This window comes from Drosophila pseudoobscura, chromosome 2 (assembly GCF_009870125.1).
Source record: "Drosophila pseudoobscura strain MV-25-SWS-2005 chromosome 2, UCI_Dpse_MV25, whole genome shotgun sequence".
Classification (NCBI taxonomy): domain Eukaryota; kingdom Metazoa; phylum Arthropoda; class Insecta; order Diptera; family Drosophilidae; genus Drosophila; species Drosophila pseudoobscura.
The window spans coordinates 19,433,424-19,452,018 of NC_046679.1; the positions used below are offsets into that span (position 1 = coordinate 19,433,424).

At 46.6% G+C, this 18,595-nt stretch overlaps 4 protein-coding genes across 4 annotated transcripts; 1 reads left to right on the top strand and 3 right to left on the bottom strand.

Annotated features, from left to right (window-relative positions):
• Positions 1 to 935: 935 nt before the first annotated feature.
• Positions 936 to 3,825, bottom strand: Ms (neuropeptide receptor myosuppressin). The gene is made up of 3 exons (XM_001359100.4): positions 3,660 to 3,825; positions 1,646 to 1,857; positions 936 to 1,579 (listed from the first exon to the last, which is right to left on the bottom strand). Exons 2-3 carry the CDS (start codon positions 1,854 to 1,856, stop codon positions 1,488 to 1,490), a joined length of 303 nt encoding a protein of 100 aa, XP_001359137.1. The 5' UTR covers position 1,857; positions 3,660 to 3,825; the 3' UTR covers positions 936 to 1,487.
• Positions 3,826 to 5,824: 1,999 nt separating this feature from the next.
• Positions 5,825 to 8,990, bottom strand: LOC4802165 (acyl-CoA synthetase short-chain family member 3, mitochondrial). The gene is made up of 5 exons (XM_001359101.4): positions 8,797 to 8,990; positions 7,052 to 8,063; positions 6,669 to 6,979; positions 6,460 to 6,605; positions 5,825 to 6,398 (listed from the first exon to the last, which is right to left on the bottom strand). The coding sequence occupies exons 1-5, from the start codon at positions 8,840 to 8,842 to the stop codon at positions 5,886 to 5,888; spliced, it is 2,028 nt and encodes a 675-aa protein (XP_001359138.2). The 5' UTR covers positions 8,843 to 8,990; the 3' UTR covers positions 5,825 to 5,885.
• Positions 8,991 to 9,619: 629 nt separating this feature from the next.
• Positions 9,620 to 12,907, bottom strand: Dis3 (exosome complex exonuclease RRP44-like protein Dis3). The gene is made up of 4 exons (XM_001359102.5): positions 12,469 to 12,907; positions 11,961 to 12,405; positions 10,142 to 11,895; positions 9,620 to 10,078 (listed from the first exon to the last, which is right to left on the bottom strand). Exons 1-4 carry the CDS (start codon positions 12,846 to 12,848, stop codon positions 9,721 to 9,723), a joined length of 2,937 nt encoding a protein of 978 aa, XP_001359139.3. The 5' UTR covers positions 12,849 to 12,907; the 3' UTR covers positions 9,620 to 9,720.
• A 581-nt stretch (positions 12,908 to 13,488) lies between these two features.
• On the top strand, positions 13,489 to 18,579 carry Rrp5 (Ribosomal RNA Processing 5). Its single transcript, XM_001359103.5, has 5 exons — positions 13,489 to 13,696; positions 13,759 to 16,052; positions 16,115 to 17,715; positions 17,782 to 17,947; positions 18,297 to 18,579. Exons 1-5 carry the CDS (start codon positions 13,622 to 13,624, stop codon positions 18,460 to 18,462), a joined length of 4,302 nt encoding a protein of 1,433 aa, XP_001359140.2. The 5' UTR covers positions 13,489 to 13,621; the 3' UTR covers positions 18,463 to 18,579.
• Positions 18,580 to 18,595: the final 16 nt, after the last annotated feature.

Genomic DNA, 18,595 nt, shown 5'->3' on the forward strand with positions numbered 1-18,595 from the left:
AATAAAATTATACAAACAAAAAATTTGATTTTATTCATGATATGTATTTATTCAGATTTAATTATAAAAAAATATACTCATATGCATTGTGTTCCAATTTAAGGTGCTCTATGAAAATATATCATCGAAAAATATATTTGGCTTCCAGAAGTTCAGAAATTGAGCTAATTTTTGGCAATATTCCCTGGATTTGAAGTCTTGAGATGTCGGAAAGAAGTCGTTACCAGATCTAGGCACAAAGAAAGAATATTGCAGAATACAAAGAGCAATATGTACTTAAATCTTTGTGTTAACTAAGTTAAATACAGTGCGGTGTAGTATCCATATGAAAATGGTTTATGGAAAATGTATTTTAATTCTCTCAATATAAGAGAATCACTGCCTCACTCTTACTCTTATTTGGTGTTGTCAATTTGACGGTAGACTGTAATACATCTGATCAATGGTCTGCATTTTAAAACTTTTAATATAAGGTAAAGAGGAATGCCTACGACGATCTATATACGCTATATATATATCTATATATAAGCGTGAGAAATTTTAGGGAATTTATTATATACCTAGAATGTGATATTACGACTCATCGATCAGGATATGAATGATTATTCATCTGGGCAAAAATACAGTCCGTTTGATTTCGGATATCTACAGGGGCCTAAAAAAATAAGGAAAAGCTGTCGAAATATAATTCACAATCTAAACATCCTATATCCACCAAATTAATTATCTTAAAGGATGTTCTAGGGACTAGTTGCATAGTTGGGCTCTTTATAAAAGCAGTCAATGAATATCTCACTATTTGTCTGAGCATGTGACTTTTATTTAGTTATTTGATCCAAAAACTCGCCAGATAACTGCCAAACTAGATAGACCCCGATAATAATATAATCCCTTCAATACAAACCACTTTCAATTGCATTTTGTCATGCATTTCATAAATTGAGAGGTAAAACTTGTCTTTATTAAAAAAACCAATCGAGGTATAGCATTGTTGTTGATATTTAATAATAGTGCTTCATGCTAGGGAAATATTTCTTGTGAGATATTTTTAACTGTAACAAGTACGTATTATGCCTTTCATTTGTATTAATATAATTAATATAAATATCGAACAATAAATATCCAAGAAGAAGAAAACTTTAAACAAACATAAATAGAACGTTTTCGGGGGTCTTTGATTATGTACAAATACGTATGTATGTGTGTGTTTTATGTGCAAGTTTCTAGAGACATTGGATACATCGATTCGGTATTTAGTGAACTAGAGAGCTTCCAATTGAATAAGTTTGTATGGTGTTGTGCTGGCGTTGATTACATTTACATAACTATGCTGGAGACGCCGAAAAATAAATTGTGCTCTGTGAACAGAAACGTTTTTTGTGCCGCTCGCTCGTTGGTCAAGGTCCTGTGTCGGGGGTCGTGGGTCCGTTCTGTGGAGGTCGAGGTTCGAACTGGGGCTGCGTAGATATGCCGGCTTCTGTATTCTCCTAACGACGCTTGCCAAAACGCAGGAACACGTGATCGACATCCGTACGTTTATTGTAGTTCTTCAGCAGATCGTCTGAGTTCGCCACCAGAGCTTCAGTGGAATAAAACATAGTTCAGTGTTCAGTGACTTAAAAAGGAAAATAAAACCCATGCTTACCCGAGGCCTCGTTGTTTATGTAGGACTTGAGGGCCGACGTCAGCTGGTCCGAGTTCTCCAGAGCCATGCACACCTTCTGGATGTGCTGGGGCATCTCCTGCACAATGCCAGCCTGGCACAGGGGCGGGCCCTGGGTGGCTGCTTGGGTGTTGGCCACGGCCGCCAGGACAATGGCCAGGCAGCAGGCGACGAAGAACTGTGCGAAGGACATGCTGCAGCAGAGGAGGGGCATTAGAAATGTGCAATAGACACGATTGGCATCGCTGGCAGATGTCAAGCGTATTCGATTAACAGGAGCAAGGACACAATGCTCGGGAGCACGAGGTATAGCCTGGCTCGAGGGCAACAGTAACAGTCCAATCCTGCCATCCATCCAACCCCAACTAATTTTGATTAAGTGTAATGATCTTAACGCTACGTGCCTGATTGCCTGCCGCTCCCGTACCCCTACCCGTAGCCGTTGCCAGGACGATGTCTTATGCACAGCCAGAATGATGCCCGACTGCAGGCTCGTGGCTCTGATGTCTGTTCCCCCCGAATTCGTTTTAAATCCCCCTCCAAGGCGACAGCCACGCCCAGCCCAGCCCAGCCCTAATGCTCCTGTAATATATTTACGCGGAAGACAATTTGTTTCTATTATCCCAACAATATGTTTCATGGCCCTCCCCTCCCATTAGTGATGATGCTGATGAGATGCTGAGAAGCGCACTCATACGCCACGTGTGACGCATCAGAGTTGCAAGTGGACAAACACCTGTGAGCCTGTGGCACATATGAACGTGTGGCCCGTGCAGCTGGTTAGCTTAAAAGCGGACCACCAGCGGATGGATAGGAATGTGTGTGTGTGTGCAACTGGGCATTGATGGAGAATTACGAGAAGATGCACCCAAGGCACGCTCCAAGGCTCTGTCGCTTGTTTAGGGCTTTCGAAGGCCCAACTAATGTGCAGGGCAGGCAGAAACATAATTTGCTTAGTGCCGAGTATGTAATAGGTGTTTAATATATAAATACAGAATTCAAAAGAAGCTACACCTAGAAATGGTTTAGTACGGATATAATGAATATTTTTCTATATTTTCAGATGCTGTATATAGCTCTATAATATATTCAATATAATATAATTATATTTCCATGGATATATCCTTTTCTACCTGATCCCAATACATACACATAGGTACATTCTTCTAGTTCAATAATATCCATTTTACATTTTCAAATATATCCATGGGATACAAAACTATGAATTAGATGTTGGAAAACATCAAATTTAATTCAAATGGATCTTTTTTTTCTTGTTTTTTTATGGAAATGTTTCAAATACTACTTATTACGGACTATAATGTATAATTGTATAATTTTAAATGGTCTCAAGCTCATAAACAAACATTAAGTATCTTTAATTTCAAGCTAAGTAAATATTAATAATGTTTTATATTAAAATTTCATAACCACGAATCTAAAAAAAAAATAAAAATTAAAATTTCTGATATTCAGTTGTCGAAAAATAAAACGGAAAATGGAAGGTTCTGTACGAGTAATTGTATAGAGTTTTCCTGGAATAAAACGTAGTATGCCCAATTAATGCAATAAAGAGTTCCTATTTCAAATGGATTTACAACTGTTCAGAAGAATCTGAAGCCAAGGTTTTTCTTTTGAAATAATTACGTTTTGATACTGTACACTTTATGGAATTTGAAATATATCCTCTTTTTTATCTCAGGAAGGTCACATAAATTCACTTTAAAATCTGAATATATTCTACAAGTTTTCTATGGTCTACCTCCATTTTTTAACTACTACGTAGCTAAACAAAATTTCCACTATTCTGTCTACTCAGTCTCACCATAATTTGTTCACTTTAAAATCTAAAAACGTTCTTCAATTTTTTCATGGTCTACCTCCTCCTGGTAACTATTTCGAAACTATACCAATTTCACAAATGCATACTAATAGTATACATATATTCTCAGTTTAAACATCACTCGACTCTGCGTAAATGGAAACTAATACCAACCTGATAATAGTTGTTGATATATGAGGGCTTCCGAAGAGAATTTATAGGCAATCAAACTAGATGTAGTTTGTTTAACGCGTTTTGTCACTGGTTGCGGGATGCTGTGCTGCTCCTTTGGCTGGACTGGAACGAACTTGTTGAACGCAAGCACTCGAATGATGGTCTGTCGGGACAGGACATCCGCTTTTATTTACTTCCGCTCCGGCAGAATCCTAAACTGCCATTGGCTGGGGCGCAACGAAGCTAAGACCACACACACACACAAACACAGCCAGCCATGGTGCCACATGTTGCGCTGCTGCTGCCAGGATGCTTTGTGGGCGTGCTCAAATATTACCCATACTCCATGGACACCGACCACAGCACGATGCTCGGGCATTGTGTGTACTTATCAAAAACTTTCGGACTCTGGGACGGGCGGTGCAGATGAAGACCCACCGAGTGGCCCAATATGTTTGTTTATCTATTATGTAAGTTTATCAGCTCTTAATTGTGTTGTAAAAGTGGCTTCTATTTTATGATCAGTGGCCACCGTCTCAATACCCATATTTATAGGTAGTTATAGCGATTAATGTGCTCGTAAATGCGTACTTTGCAATGACAGCACTCGACTCCCTTTAAGAGCCCACTTTAAAGTTTCTCTCTCCTCGGTGCTGCTGCAATTTAGTCGCTCTGATGCTCTGCAGATGCGTAAGCAAAGTAATCTTTCGTTTATGATGCTGGGATTTGCAGGCGAAGCACTGCAATTAATTTTATCCAGTCCGTGTTTCGAATGCTAAGCATTCACCCATCCATCCATCTGTATGAGGACATTTTGGACTGCGACGTCAGAACTCCATCTCCAGCCACGTAATGCAGTGGAACTACCAAAAAGTACCAAATAGCTAATCAAATTGTTCTGTCTTTGATGTTAAACGCATTTCTAACGAAGTAACGAAGTGGGATGGCTGGAAAATTATTTACAGGCGAAATAAAGCCTGCGCTAAGGATTGGTATTGTTCACCAGATTTCGCAATGTACCTGACCCTTGAAGAGCCATTTTAATATCCTTTGAGACTTTGAGGAGAATGTCTATAATGGTCCCTAGAAAGAATCTGATTTATGATCAATGAGTGTCTGCGAAAACGCTCAAGCTCTTTAGAAAGATATAGAATTGATTATGGAGGCTTTTACGGAAAACGGCGTCATTAAAGTGCGCACCCTGGGGGCGGTTCTCTGAAGCCTTAAGACGCGTGGTAACGTCTGCAAATTTTGGCTTTATGAAGTGGGAGAAACTGCCTCAAAGGTAGACTCATATTTTAACCTATCTCGACTACATTTTACCTGGAAGCTTAGTCACTTTGAAAGCGAAAAAATGAAGGACTGCCTCAAGGGAGGCAGAATTGACAACTTCCATAAACGAACATTTCTGGGTCAATGCACTAAAGACCCCGTAGGACTAGTACAAGCTTAACCTTTACGTGAAATAAAATGTAAATAAAATAAAATGCCGCTGAATAATCGCTGGAGAGCAACCATCTTATGGTCCTTGGTTTCGTTTGGAAGCACGATTGACGGCTGCGATTGAAGATGCTCAAGTTAATCCCCAGCGAAACAAAGCCCTCAGTCACCTAGCTGCCCATAGCTATCCAAGTCCCTCTAGAAATACTCGGAACCAGTTTAGAGCTTTCCCAGAACATGTACTTTCAGTCTTCAACAGTTAACCTAAGGTCCTGCAGTCCATTTAATAAATTAGATAATCGGATAAGAGAATTTGCCTGTTTTTCTTTCCTATTCTCTTTAGCTAGTACACCATATTGTTGTGGATTCCCCCACTTTACTGGCACACTAATTGGGTTACGCTAACACTGTCATCTTTAATGTTCTGAGAGCAAACATTAAACCGAATAATGCAATGGCAAATGCCATATGTGCGGGCAAAAAGGCATTGGGAAGGGGACAACAATCCACCCAACAATGTCGCTGGAAATTTGCACAAAATTTGAATAAACTGATTGGGTGCCGAGTGGTACGAGTATGGGAAATAGTGCGTCAGAAGTGCCCGGGAAGGAAGGGCGCGATCGGAAGAGGGGATAGGCCATAGTGCCTGCCCAACGATTACCATTTAAATTAAAATATTCGCCCACTTGACGCGGCCTACGCTGGGTAATCGATGGAACAGCATATAGAAATTGGTTTAACTTTTATTATTTTGTTCATTGGAATTGTACAGCCTACGACGTTTATTCAGTCCAACAGCTTGGCCACAATGGGATCGGGGGCGGACATCGCATAGCCCAGCTGCTGCAGGGCACGCCGGATCTCAGTGAAGACGCTCGCATCGTCGATGGTGGCCGGCAGGATCACACGCTCGTTACGGGCAAAGTCCGCCATAGCCTTGCGCATGGTCTTCCCAGAGCGAGTGCGTGGCAGATTGTTGACCGAGGTGATCAGCCGGAAGGCGGCAATGGGCCCCACCACATCGCGGATCAGCTTGATGATCTCGGTCGAGAGTTTGGCGTCCGTTTTCCGGCAATTCTCGACGGGTATGTAGAGGCAGAGCGGCACCTGTCCCTTGGTGGGCTCGGGCACACCGAAGACAGCCACATCGACCACGTCGGGGTTCCTGAGAACAGCATCCTCCAAACTGGAGGTGGAGATACGATGTCCAGCCACATTGATGACATCATCGTCGCGTGCCGTGACAAATATATAGCCACGTTCATCCTTATAGCCAGCATCCATGGTGTCGTAGTAGCCCTAGAATCAGAAAGATTTAAATACCAGTGGGAGAGCAATTCTCTGTCTAAAAAAAACTCACTGGAAACTTTTGGAAGTACAGCTTGCGGAAGAGCTCCTCGTTCTTGTACAGCGTGGCCATGTTGCCCGGGGGCAGGGGCATCTTCAGTACAATTCTTCCCAGCTCCGAGGATTCACACTCGCTGCCATCGGGCTTTAGGATCTTGACTGCAAAAGAAAGGAATGTTTTGAGAAATAGAAATACTAATAATTTGTGTGGCTAGCTCTTACCATCGTAGCCCATCAAGGGCAGACCCGTGGAGTAGGTGGGCGGACTGAGGCTCTGCTGAAAGCCCAGGCAGGTGGCAGTCACCGCCGAGCCCGTCTCCGTCTGCCACCAGTGGTTCAGTGCCGGCACCTTGAAGGTCTTCTCGATCCACATCTTCGTTTCGTAATCGCAGTGCTCGCCGGCAATGAAAATGGCACGCAGGGATTTCATAGAGTACTGCCGACCATAGCTGATGTCCGGATCGGCGCGACGGATCACCCGGAAGGAGGTTGGCACGGAAAAGATCGAACGGACCTTGTACTGATCGATGATCCTGCCGCGGAGATAGGAAGAGAATGAAGCATCAGGCTCACGCTCACCCGAAAGTGATCAGTGCGGGTCTCACCTGAAGTACTGTCCAGGATCTGGAGTGCGATCCGGTTTTCCCTCGTACATGACGCTGGTGGCGCCCAGGCAGAGGGGACCGTAGCAGATGTACGAGTGTCCCACCACCCAACCCATGTCGGAGGCAGCCCACCAAGTGTCGCCCGGTCCTATGCCGTAGATACGCTTCAGCGTGTACATCAGGGCCACCAGATGGCCGCCAATGGTGCGGAGCACTCCCTTCGGCTTGTCGGTGGTGCCCGAGGTGTAGAGGATGTACAGCGGATCGTTGGCCTCGATGGGCACACAGGCAATAGGTTGGTTGGCATCTGCCATGGCCAGGACATCGGACCAGAGCACATCTGCCCCTTCGTCCACAGTGTCCACGGAGACATTGTCCCGCATGAAGATGATGTTGCGCTGGGGCGGGTGCCAGCGCGACATGTTGATGGCCGAGTGGAGGATTTCCAGATAGGGCACAACTTTGCCCGGCTCCACGCCCACATTCGAGGCGATCACAAGCTTCGGTTCCACATGCTCGATTCTCGAACAGAGCTCCCGTGCAGCAAAGCCGCCAAAGACCACAGAATGAATGGCTCCCAGGCGAACGATGGCCAGCATGGCAATGATCGTCTCCGGTATGAGCGGCATGTAGATCACCACACGATCCCCCTTGACCACGCCCATTTTGGCAAGGCCACCGGCCAGGAGGATGATCTGGTCGTAGAGCTCCTGGTAGGTGACACGGCGCACCGTTCCCGTCAGTGGGCTGTCGTGGATGAGGGCCACCTGCTCGCCCCTGCCGGCCAGAATGTGCCGATCGATGGCATTGTAGCAGGCATTCAGATAGCCCCCGACATACCACTTGCTGAAGGGTGGATTGCTGTTGTCCAGCACCTGCTGCCAAGGACGGTCCCAGTCCAGCAGGTGTCCCTGCTCCTCCCAGAAGGCCACCGGATTCTGAATACTCTGGCGATAGGCCTCCAGATAGGTGGGATCGTGTGCCTCGATGGGCATGCCACCGATGGAGGCGCCTGAACAGAAGAGACGATGGGCATTAGTAAGACGACGATGGGTTCATTGTCCTACTGCGTCCAAGCATGTAAGTTGGATGTTCTTCTTGGCTGCATACTAAGTTGGTGCATAAAATTAGGCGCCTAAACTAATTTACACCACTTTCCACCTTACACAACGCACGCCATTGGGCCCGAATTGAATTTTAAATACCTCTAAATGTCGCGGTCACTCAACTGATTTATATACTACTCGTACTCGGACATACGAGTATATGGTATATAGCCCGCCCCATGGGCTGTAGACGAGCATACGGGGCATACAGGCAGCCAGACAGAAAGAGAGACATAGTAGACATGGAAGCCTAATCCGCAGCACGTCATTGTGAGACTTGAAGCTTGGACTCCTCTAAGTCTACTCCGTATTGCATAAGCTAATGAGCCTAAGAATTTGAACTCCAATCAATTATATCATTAAGTGGGAATTTACGCATTGGATCGAAAGTTTTTATACAGGGGTATATACGCGTATCTATGATCTATATGTGCATATACCTATATATCGTTACACACAGCTTTAAGGTTATTTCTCCGTTCTTCAATCAATCACACCATTTTAATATAACCCATGTAATATAGTAATCCTATTACAACACATAGTTTTCAGGTTATAGAACGAAGATGTACCCCTAAAAACCAGGAAATCTCACACTAAAGATTCTCACGTTCTTTCAATCGTTTGGGGATAACTTACTGCCTTCGTAATTCACATAATTCACTGCACTTGAATCCGGTTCCATTCTATGTAGATATGTTAGTTGTTTTTTATTAGAAATTGGGTTTTTTGTGGGTATATGAAAGGTATATCCTATATGATGTATCCGTCCAAAAACAGCTGAAAACAAAACACAACCGTCGCACTCTAGTCGAGACCTTGCAATGGAACTGGAAAATGTAGAACGACAAGTAGACAACCAGAACCTTTAAGAATTAGTCGTCGATCAAAGGTGCTTTCTTGAAATTCTCAGCAAATACTCATCGAGCAAAAGAGAGAACTGAAACGACGATATTACGGAACATTTAGCAAAGAGGAGCAATCCCCCAATATTACATTTCAATGAGTACCATCAATTGTCGGCACCATCCTCCTGGCAGAACGTCCAAACAACCGAGGGGCGCTGTCGTATGACACGCAACCGAACCAGTCGCGTTCTTGTAGGAAATATACATGTTGGTCTATTGACTGGGGAAGATTAAAACTAATTAAAGTGTGCTAAAATAGCAAAGACTTCACCAAAAATATAAATATTAATACTAATTACTGGAAACCCAGGTAAGGATTTGAACTTTGAGGAGAGCAAAGGAATTGGTGGTAGATAGATATACGATGTACAAAGCGGAAAGAACAAAGGTATAATGGTCATATTGAAACATCTGGGAAATTTTTAAGTCTTCCCTGATATGAAAGTGGGTAAAGAACAGATGAGAACTATGATGACACGCGTAGATCTTGATGAACTAATTAACGACATAAGGATATAAAATTGAAAAGACAAGAAAATATTAACCATCAAATATAAGCTATTCATATATACAAAATATTAATGTAATTTAATATTTTTTCAGCTTAACTTAAATACAAAATGAAATTTTAAACTGTACGAGATGGAATAGTCTCTTAGTTCTTCTTCTTGGTATCCTTCTTGGTCTTTTTTGTGGGTGGTATATCTGCATCTGTACTTGGCTCAACACTGAATCCCTTGATGTAGGGCTTGACTAGTCGGAAGACCAACTTCTCGTGCTGCACATTGGACGAATCCAGACTCAATCGGACAGAGACTGGATCGAAGGAATGGAAGACCACATTGCCGCATCTCTGCGTGTGATCCTCCTCGTTGAATGTGAATATGACCTCGCTCTTGGTGCGCTCCACTCCATCTTTGCCGTCTTTGTCGGTCTTCAAATACAAAGTACCCTCGAGACCGTACTTGGGGATGAGCACTTGCAGGGCATTCTTTCGCACGAATAAGACATAACTAAAGGGAACAGAACTGTGTAAAACCAGAGTATTCAATGACTTTAACTTCTAGATCACATACCCCTCTTCGTCCTCCTCCTTGCCGCGGAAGAACAGATGCGTGTTGAGACCCACTGAGGCGCGAGCCGCATACTGTGCCATTTTATGGCGGTAGTTCAGGTTGTGGCACAGCTCTTCATTCGACTTGCGCTCCAGCAGCTGAGCATATGTGCTGTCGGCCCCAATCGAAGCAGCCAGCAGGCGATGCACCATTATGTCCGAGTACCGACGAATGGGAGATGTGAAATGCGTGTAGATGGGTGCGGCCAGGCCGTAATGGAAGAACTCCTCCTTCTGTAGGCTGCCGCTAATGAAGTAGACTGCCTGCATCATGCAGCGTGTGGTTAAAATGCGAATCATCGTGTTGAAATATGGATTGTCCTCCTTCACGCACTTGTCCAGCGAATGTGACAATACCAGACCCGTCTCCGTGTCCACCTGGAAGCCCTGATAGCGGGCAGCCTTCACCAGTGGATCAAAGTTGGTGGGCGGTGGCTTCGGATGGCGACGCAGGACAGCGCATTCCGTGAACTCGGCGGCTATGTGCTCCGCCACTGTGATATTGGCCAGCAACATAAATTCCTCCACCATGGAGTTGGTTTCGCGCATCTGTTTGGCCTCCACCTCGAGGGGCTCATGCGTTTCGCTGTCCACCTGGAAGCGGATCTCGGGTGAGGCCAGAACCAGGGCACCGTTATCCATGCGTCGTTTCTTGAGGATCTTGGCCAGTCGATTCAAATGCCTCAGGGATTTGGCAATTTCACTTTGCTGCGTGGCATCATCGATCAGTACCTGCGCCTCCTCGTATGTCATGGCACGCTTGGACTTGATCACGCTCTTGTGGAAGCGTTTGTCAATCACATTCGCCTCCTTGTCCACCTCCCAGACACAGGAGAAGGCAAACCGCTCGACGCCACCCACCAGGGAGCACAGATTGGAGCTGAGCAACTCGGGCACCATGTCGATGCGCTTGCCCACCAAATAGACGGTGGTGCCGCGGGCAGCAGCCTCCTTATCCAAGGCATTCCCGGGCCGGATAAAGTGACTGACATCGGCTATGTGGACACCCACCTCGAAATTGCCATTGGGCAGCTCGCGACAATGGAGAGCATCATCGATGTCCGTGCAGCCGGGCGGATCCACCGAACAAATGTCGAGTTCGCGCAGATCCACACGCTTGGCATAGTCCTCCGCGGTGATTGACCAGGGCAGTTTTGGCAGAAAGCTGAGGACTTCCTCCGAGAATTTGCAGTGGGGGACGTCATGCTCCAGCAGGATCACCTCATTCTCGGTGGCCATGTCCCCGAGGGGTCCCAGAGAGCGCACAAAGTGCCCCTGCGGATAGCGCGAGTTCCGCGGCCACGTATCGATGGTCACAATGATGCGCTGATTCTGCAGCTTGGCCGCCTGACGCGTCTCGATGCGAATGCGGGGAATCTTGCGATCGGCGGGCACAAAAATATGACGATTCGTGTTCTCTATCAGGCTGGGCTGCAAGATGCCACAATACTGCCGCCATTTGCGCCGCACGATGCCCACGATCCGACCCGTGGGTGTGCGCTCTGCGGAGGCGGCAGCGGCCGCTTGCTGCACTTGCTTCAGCATGTCCTTTTCCTCTTCCGTGCGCTCCTCGCTCGGAACATCGTCAGCGTAGACGTTCTTCTCCTCTAGGACAATCTCACTGGGGGCCGACCACTCGCTCTCCGGCAAAAGTTCCACTGCCACCAGGTCTCCATCCACTGCCCGGTTAAGACACTCGCGACCTTGTATTAGAATCTATTCAAGATAAATGGGAATTAGGAAAAGTTATCAGCAAAAAGGTTTTACTCTGGAATACATACCCCCTTCTCGTAGGTCTCCACATTGACGCTGCCCTCGAGGTAGTTCTCTCTGGACGCCTGAAAGGATCCCTGCAACAGCTTCTTTAGCCGCAGACCCTCGAGGACCTGCTTCATGCTCAAATGTGCTGGATACTGCGGCAATGCCTGCTTCTCGTTGTCGAAGGTTTTGTGAGACAATTTGTCCAGCAGCAGGGGAAAATCTTCAAGAGATTTCACATACTCTGAGGCTGAGGCCACTAGGATACCTTCTGCTTCTGCCTTGGCCCGGTTACCGGCATCGTCAGTGAGCAGGACAACCCGAGTGTTGGCCATGCCGCTTCGCTCAAACTCCTTAGACGACTGCGATGTCTCCAGATGGGTGTCATACCACTTGGTAGCCATGCGAATGGCGCGATCATTACGATCGTTGGCAGTTTCCCCCGGATCCCGATCGGCATAGGTGTCCCTGAAATACAAACGTTCGTAATATATGGCTTTGGGCTCTATTGAGGCATGGGCTTCCACTTACTTGTGATGCTCATTGACAAACACATAGAAATTCCTGGTGCGATCATGAATGATCTCGTTGAAGCGCTTGTAGATGGACGAGCTTTTGTGCTTCACCTCGTTCAGCACTGTGGTCAGCACAATCACATTATGCAGCACATCCTCCTCCAGCACATCGATCTGATCCAGCACCACATTGGTGTCCAACACCAGGTAGTGGGGGAACTTGAAGAGGCTGCTGGCGATCTCATGCTTCGACGTCAATTGATAAACCTCGTTTTGAAAGCAATATTTGCACAGATCCGAGCCGCAACCGATGTCATCGCGTAGGTAGTGCTCTCGTACAATTTTTAGGATGTTTCCACGCTTGGTTTTACGCGTAAATTCGCGTAAAGTCTGCATTTTTAAAAAGTCTTTACAACATGTGCAGTGTCTGAAACGAACTTAACCCATTGAACGCCCTTAATTTAAGCAAGATATCAACTTGAGTGAAACAGCGGAAAATAATACTGATAATTATTATTTTTGTGTATCCAACGTCTCCTTCATCTTTACATAAAAAAAAACTCTAAATCTTTCACCTGAAATTCATAATTGTAGTGTATTTAATATCACCTGGCCGACAATGGGCTAATGTACACTTTCCACTATCAAAAATCATATTCCCCGATTTTTATATTCGGCTTAATATTACTAGCTAGCTAAGACCCTCAGCCCTGAACACATAATTTTATCCGATTAATACCAAAATTTTGTACAAAATTAGTTAATTTTTAAGACTAATTTTTTGTGGATTTTCATTAAAATAAGGTTTAAACAAAAAAGGTCAAATTATAAATTGTTGCTATAAATTTGTTTGACTTTGCGTCTTTTACAGCACTTATCCCGCGCAACTCAATTTTTGAATATATTTTGATAAACCCAATAAAACTATTAAATATATTTTGTTTTGTCAAGCTTTTAATGTTACTGATTAATATTCAGTTTTTTTCACAAAGTTCAACATATATGTAAAACAACGCCGATTTCCATGGACCAACAATTTTCCGCCACCGACTCTATTTTTCCATTTATCAGCACTGACTCTGAATTTGTTCGTCGACGCACGTGTGCAGAGGGAGGGCACGTTGAAGTTAAATTTTTAATATTTAAAGCAATTAAATTCAGTTTCAACAATGGTTCCTAATGAAAAAAGTTTCCCGCGTGGCGGCATAATCCATGCAGAAGCCAAATCAGCTAACTCCAACATTGTAGGCTTGCGCAGCAACAGTTTTCACCTGCCGTTCTTACAGATTTTCCCCCTTGTTTTCAGATTTTTGGTGCGACACAGAAGAAGGCTAAAAAGGGACAACAAAGCAAAGCAAAGGATAGCTTTCTGAAGGAGCTCACCGAAGAATACAATGATCAGCTGGAATCGGCATCTGCGGAAACGCTCAGGCTTGACACCCTACAGGAGGACATGCTGGTTATGGGAGTCGTCAAGGAAAGCAGTGCCATTTCTCTGCAGATCGCCATACCCGGACGGATGACAGCTCGTACTCAGGTGGGTGAAATATCGGAGGCCTACACACGCGTCGCTCAATCGGCAATGGCTGGCGAAACGAGTGACTATCACGATCTGACAGAGCTCTTCCCCGTGGGCACCATTGTGTATGGCAAAGCCATCAAAACAGATAAGCCGGGCAGCAATCGAACCTCCGTGCTGTTGTCCCTCAAGCCAGCCGATGTCCATGAGAGGCTGCACCACAAGAACATCAAGAAGGGATTTGTCTTTTCCGGTGCCATATCTGAGGCTCTGGAGCACGGCTATGTGATTGAAACGGGCATTCAGGGCCTGACGGCCTTTGTGGCCTGCGAGGCGGCAGAGCAAACGCTGCACGTGGGACAATTGGCGTTCCTCAAAGTGAAGCAAGTCAAACACGATGCCAGCACTAGCAGTTGCACCTGCGTCCACGTACAGCAGGATGCGTTGAAGATCAAGAGCCAGAATGAATCGAATCTGGACTACATTCTGCCTGGCAGTATTGTCAGGTTCAATGTGTCGAAACTTCTAAAGGACGGCCTCAAGGGCAGCATCATGAACGAATCATTCACGGCCTACGTAAACGAACATCACCTGGCCAATGCTCTGGAAACCCCCGAGGACTACGAGCTGAACGAGGAGTACCATGCCCGTGTGCTGTATGTCATGCCTCTGACCAAACTGGTCTACCTGACGCTCAATCTGGATATCAAGCAGAGAGCAGAAGACGTGGAGGAGCAGGAGGAGGAGCCGCTCAAGCCAGGCTCGATCGTGGAGAAGGCCAAGGTCCTACGCCTGGGCAGTGGTGGTGTGGTGCTGCTGCTCAATAAAAAGCTGAAGGCCATCCTTTCCTACGGCTCCATCAAGGCAAACTTCAAAGGAAACTATGACAAGGACGAGGTGCTGTCCAAGTATGGTCGCAAAACCAAGCATAAAGTACGCGTCCTAGGCTACGATATGATCGAATCGCTATACTACTGCTCCGACGATCCCAATCTGGTCAATGAGAAGCTCTACAGCCTGGAAGATCTCAATCCGGGGGATATTGTCACCGCAAAGATGATCAAAAAGGACGAGAAAATCAACGGCTGGACAGTGAAGATTGGCAGGCTGAATGGCATCATCGATCAGCTCTATTTGGCCAACAATCTCCGCTACGAGGCGGGCCAACGCGTGCGCTGTCGCGTCCTCGACATTAGCCTGGATCGCAAGACCTGTTATTTGAGCAATCGCAGCGAATACCTGCGGAAGGATGCCAAGCTGTTGACCAGTCTATCGGCTGCCCACGAGGGTGGCGTCTACCTGGGCACCGTTGTCCGCTGTGAGCCTGGCTATATCCTGGTGAAGTTCGGGGATGGCATCAAGGGTGTCCTCCATCGCCAGAACCTGAGCGAGAAGAGCTCGCTTTCGTTCTTTGAGGGCCAGACCACAACGTTCCGGATACTGAGCCGCAACAAGGATCAGATCACCTTGACGCTGCCCGAGGATAAGTTCCAGCTAGGCGAGATCTGTCCCGTGGAGATAACTAATGCATTGGATGCGGGTCTCGAGATGAAAATCACCTATCCCGCCGATGAGGACGAAGATGCAGACCAGGACGACGAACAAGAGCCAAAGATAGAGGAATTTCTGGGCCTCATTCCATCCAGCCTGCTGTCGGATCACGTGGAACTGATTGCCGCCCAGAAGCGCATCCATCCGGTGGGCTCGCACACGGAGGCCGCCTGCATTGGCCAGAATATTTTCAGCCTACGCGATGTCCCGTACTTCAGTGGCCAGCTCACCACGGACTGGAAGACCGTCCAAGTGGGGGACATAGTGCGGGCGTATGTCAAAAATGTATCCACCGATCAGGTGGTGGATCTTATGGTGGCCATACGCGACTACAACAAGGTGGTGAAGGTGCACGTGAAGATGCTGCGCCTGAATGCCGTGCGGGCATTGCCCGTTGATCTTACGCCCGATCAGCTGCTGTACGTGAAGGTTCTCAGCAAATCTGTGGAGACCAAGACGCTGACAGTCTCGGCCAAACTCACGGATGTGTGGAGCGGGGATCTGGGCGAGACGGCCAAGCTGGTGGAGAGGTAAAAGAGCAGCCCGAACATAGTTCTAAGGAGTCTTCATTAACACTTGTATTTCCTTGCAGCTATTTCGATGAATTGATGCAGATTAGGTCTGTACTGAAGGAGAAATCCGCACCCATTGCCAAATTCGATTTGGGGAAAACCATCAGCGTGATCTTCAAGGGCATTGATCCGGTGTCCAACGATTGGCTCTATACAGTAGAGGGCTCTCCAAAGGTGAAGGCTCTGCTGGTCTCCAGTCTGGCTCCAGCAGGCAGCGCCGCCACCCCTCAGGTGGGCAGCAAACAGCCGGCCGTGATCTTGTGGATCGATTATGCCGACGATCTGCTGCTTATCAGCACCAAGAAGGTGGATATTGAGCACATCAATACCCAATGGCTGATACCCAGCAATCTCATTGGCAAGACCGGAATGAAGGCCAAGGTTTTGCTCAAACTGGACTCCGTTATCGTCTGCTCTCTAAAGAAGGGCGTCAATCCGTTGGTCATCTGTCCCGTGCGGCTGCATGCCAACGATGTGGAGAACTCGGGCAGTGCGGGTCTGCGGCCCGGAGATTTTTGCAATATTGGATTCATACACGAAGAGCTGCCCATCGCTGTGCCAGAGACAGTCTGGCGTTTGTGGAAGGGCACAAAGCGAGCAGCAACAGCGACAGCAGAGGAAACCCTGGGTCCAGTTAAGGCCAAGAAGGCCAAGATTGAGGCAGCTCCAGTCAAGAGCAAGCAGGAAAAGATTGAGGCAGCTCCAGCCAAGTCCAAGAAGGCCAAGGCGGAGCCAACTCCCACCAAACGAAAGGCAGAAGAGGCAGTACAGCCACAGCCGCCTACCAATGGACAGAAGAAGGTTGAGTCCCTGACAAATGGCATCTCCAAAAAGAATAATGGCCAATTCTTTGAGGACAAAACCCCAGCCAAAAGTGCAAAGGCAAATGCAGAGACAGCCAAGGGTAACGCCACACAGCATGAGGCGGCCAAGGCCCGCATGCCAGGTGTTGCCAATTTCTGGGAGAGCGACTTAAACCAGACGAAAGATGCATCCAGCGACGAGGAGGAGGATGAGCCAACAACTGCCGAAACTCAGACAAACTCCAACAAAAAGAAGCGTCTCAGTGCCAAGGAGAAGGCCAAAGCGGAAGTCAAGGAAGAGAAGCGCCTGCGGGAAATCGAGGAACGCAATGCCGATCCCCAGGCTCGACTGGAGACCATCGACCAGTACGAACGTCTGGTCATTGCCCAGCCAAACAACAGCATGTCCTGGCTGAAGTACATTTCGTTCCTTCTGTCCAACACGGAGATTGAGAAGGCACGCGATCTGGCCCGAAGAGCCATCGCAACGATTTCCTTCCGCGAACCGCAGGAACTGCGAAACATTTGGAGTGCCCTGCTCAGCATGGAGCTCGTCTACGGCAACAACTTTGATGAGGTGCTCAAGGAGGCACTGCAGAGCAATGATCCCCTGGAGACGTACATCAGTGTGGTCGACATTCTGAAGAAGAACAACCAACGGGAGCGCCTCTCCTCGGTGCTCGTCATCCTTCTGAAGAAGTTCAAGTCTGAGCCGAAGGTGTGGCGTCTGGTGGCTGAAGCCTACTTCTGGCTGGGAAAATCCGATCAGGTTCATTCCCTGCTGCAACGGGCCCTGCGCTCGCTGCCAAACCCAGAGCGTAAGCATATCCCTTACACTTTTTAAGAACTTTCCCTAATCCGCATTTTTCTGTAAATCTCTTCAGACATCAACCTCATTGTGGCCTTTGCCAAGTTGTACGAGAATAACGATGACAAGGACATGGCCCAGACGCTGCTCGACGACATTGTCACTTCGTATCCGAAACGCATTGACATCTGGAGTGTCTACGTGGATATGCTGATCAAAACGGGACAAATTGACTCCGCGAGGTAAGCTAATACAAGTAGAGATGTAATGTTACCTCAGGAGTTGCCTCCCAGTCCACATATTCTGTATTGTATTTCTTAATGATCAACGCTCTTCAACAAGGTCGTAACGTAATGTGTAACAGATGTAAGAATCTAAGCTTTTTGTCTGTCGGCTGAGTTGAAAGATGATCTGATAGCTATTTGTCCGTCTGTTACTTTTAAAATATCTATCTCAGGCTGAGACTTTCCTCCTTGATGGGATTGTTGAATCCCCACCAGCAATTCACACTTTACCTACAAGATAGGGGCATTCAATCGTATTATCTTAAAATAAACTGAACTCATATGGATACTCCTATACTTCCAATAGAAACGTTTTGGATCGTGCTGTGCAGCAGAAGTTGAAGCCCGAGAAGATGCGAGTAATCTACAAAAAGTATCTGACACTGGAGAAAAAACATGGCTCCAAGGCGACAGAGGCCAAGGTGATGCAGGAGGCTGAGGAGTGGGTGAAGAACTTCACCAAGTCAATCTAGTTCCACTACTAGATGCGTGGATCCATAGATCCGAAGATCCGTAGATAGATGATTAAGAGATTAAGGAAACCATTTAAATACAGTGTTTTTTTTATGAATACTTTTATTCTAAAACTATTTTAAATGAAGTGTG

What these genes read in the sequence shown, in the direction of transcription:
- Ms (XM_001359100.4), bottom strand. Translation starts at nt 1,856, where the DNA reads ATGTCCTTCGCACAGTTCTTCGTCGCCTGCTGCCTGGCCATTGTCCTG. An exon ending in CATAAACAACGAGGCCTCGG is followed by an intron (nt 1,580 to 1,645) that starts GTAAGCATGGGT and finishes ATTCCACTGAAG; the next exon opens with CTCTGGTGGCGAACTCAGAC.
- LOC4802165 (XM_001359101.4), bottom strand. Translation starts at nt 8,842, where the DNA reads ATGGAACCGGATTCAAGTGCAGTGAATTATGTGAATTACGAAGGCA. An exon ending in GATCCTGGACAGTACTTCAG is followed by an intron (nt 6,980 to 7,051) that starts GTGAGACCCGCA and finishes TCTCCGCGGCAG; the next exon opens with GATCATCGATCAGTACAAGG. An exon ending in TGTACTTCCAAAAGTTTCCA is followed by an intron (nt 6,399 to 6,459) that starts GTGAGTTTTTTT and finishes TTCTGATTCTAG; the next exon opens with GGCTACTACGACACCATGGA.
- Dis3 (XM_001359102.5), bottom strand. Translation starts at nt 12,848, where the DNA reads ATGCAGACTTTACGCGAATTTACGCGTAAAACCAAGCGTGGAAACATC. An exon ending in TGGAGACCTACGAGAAGGGG is followed by an intron (nt 11,896 to 11,960) that starts GTATGTATTCCA and finishes TATCTTGAATAG; the next exon opens with ATTCTAATACAAGGTCGCGA. An exon ending in AAGGAGGAGGACGAAGAGGG is followed by an intron (nt 10,079 to 10,141) that starts GTATGTGATCTA and finishes TGTTCCCTTTAG; the next exon opens with TTATGTCTTATTCGTGCGAA.
- Rrp5 (XM_001359103.5), top strand. Translation starts at nt 13,622, where the DNA reads ATGGTTCCTAATGAAAAAAGTTTCCCGCGTGGCGGCATAATCCATGCA. An exon ending in CTCGCTGCCAAACCCAGAGC is followed by an intron (nt 17,716 to 17,781) that starts GTAAGCATATCC and finishes AAATCTCTTCAG; the next exon opens with ACATCAACCTCATTGTGGCC. An exon ending in GGACAAATTGACTCCGCGAG is followed by an intron (nt 17,948 to 18,296) that starts GTAAGCTAATAC and finishes TACTTCCAATAG; the next exon opens with AAACGTTTTGGATCGTGCTG.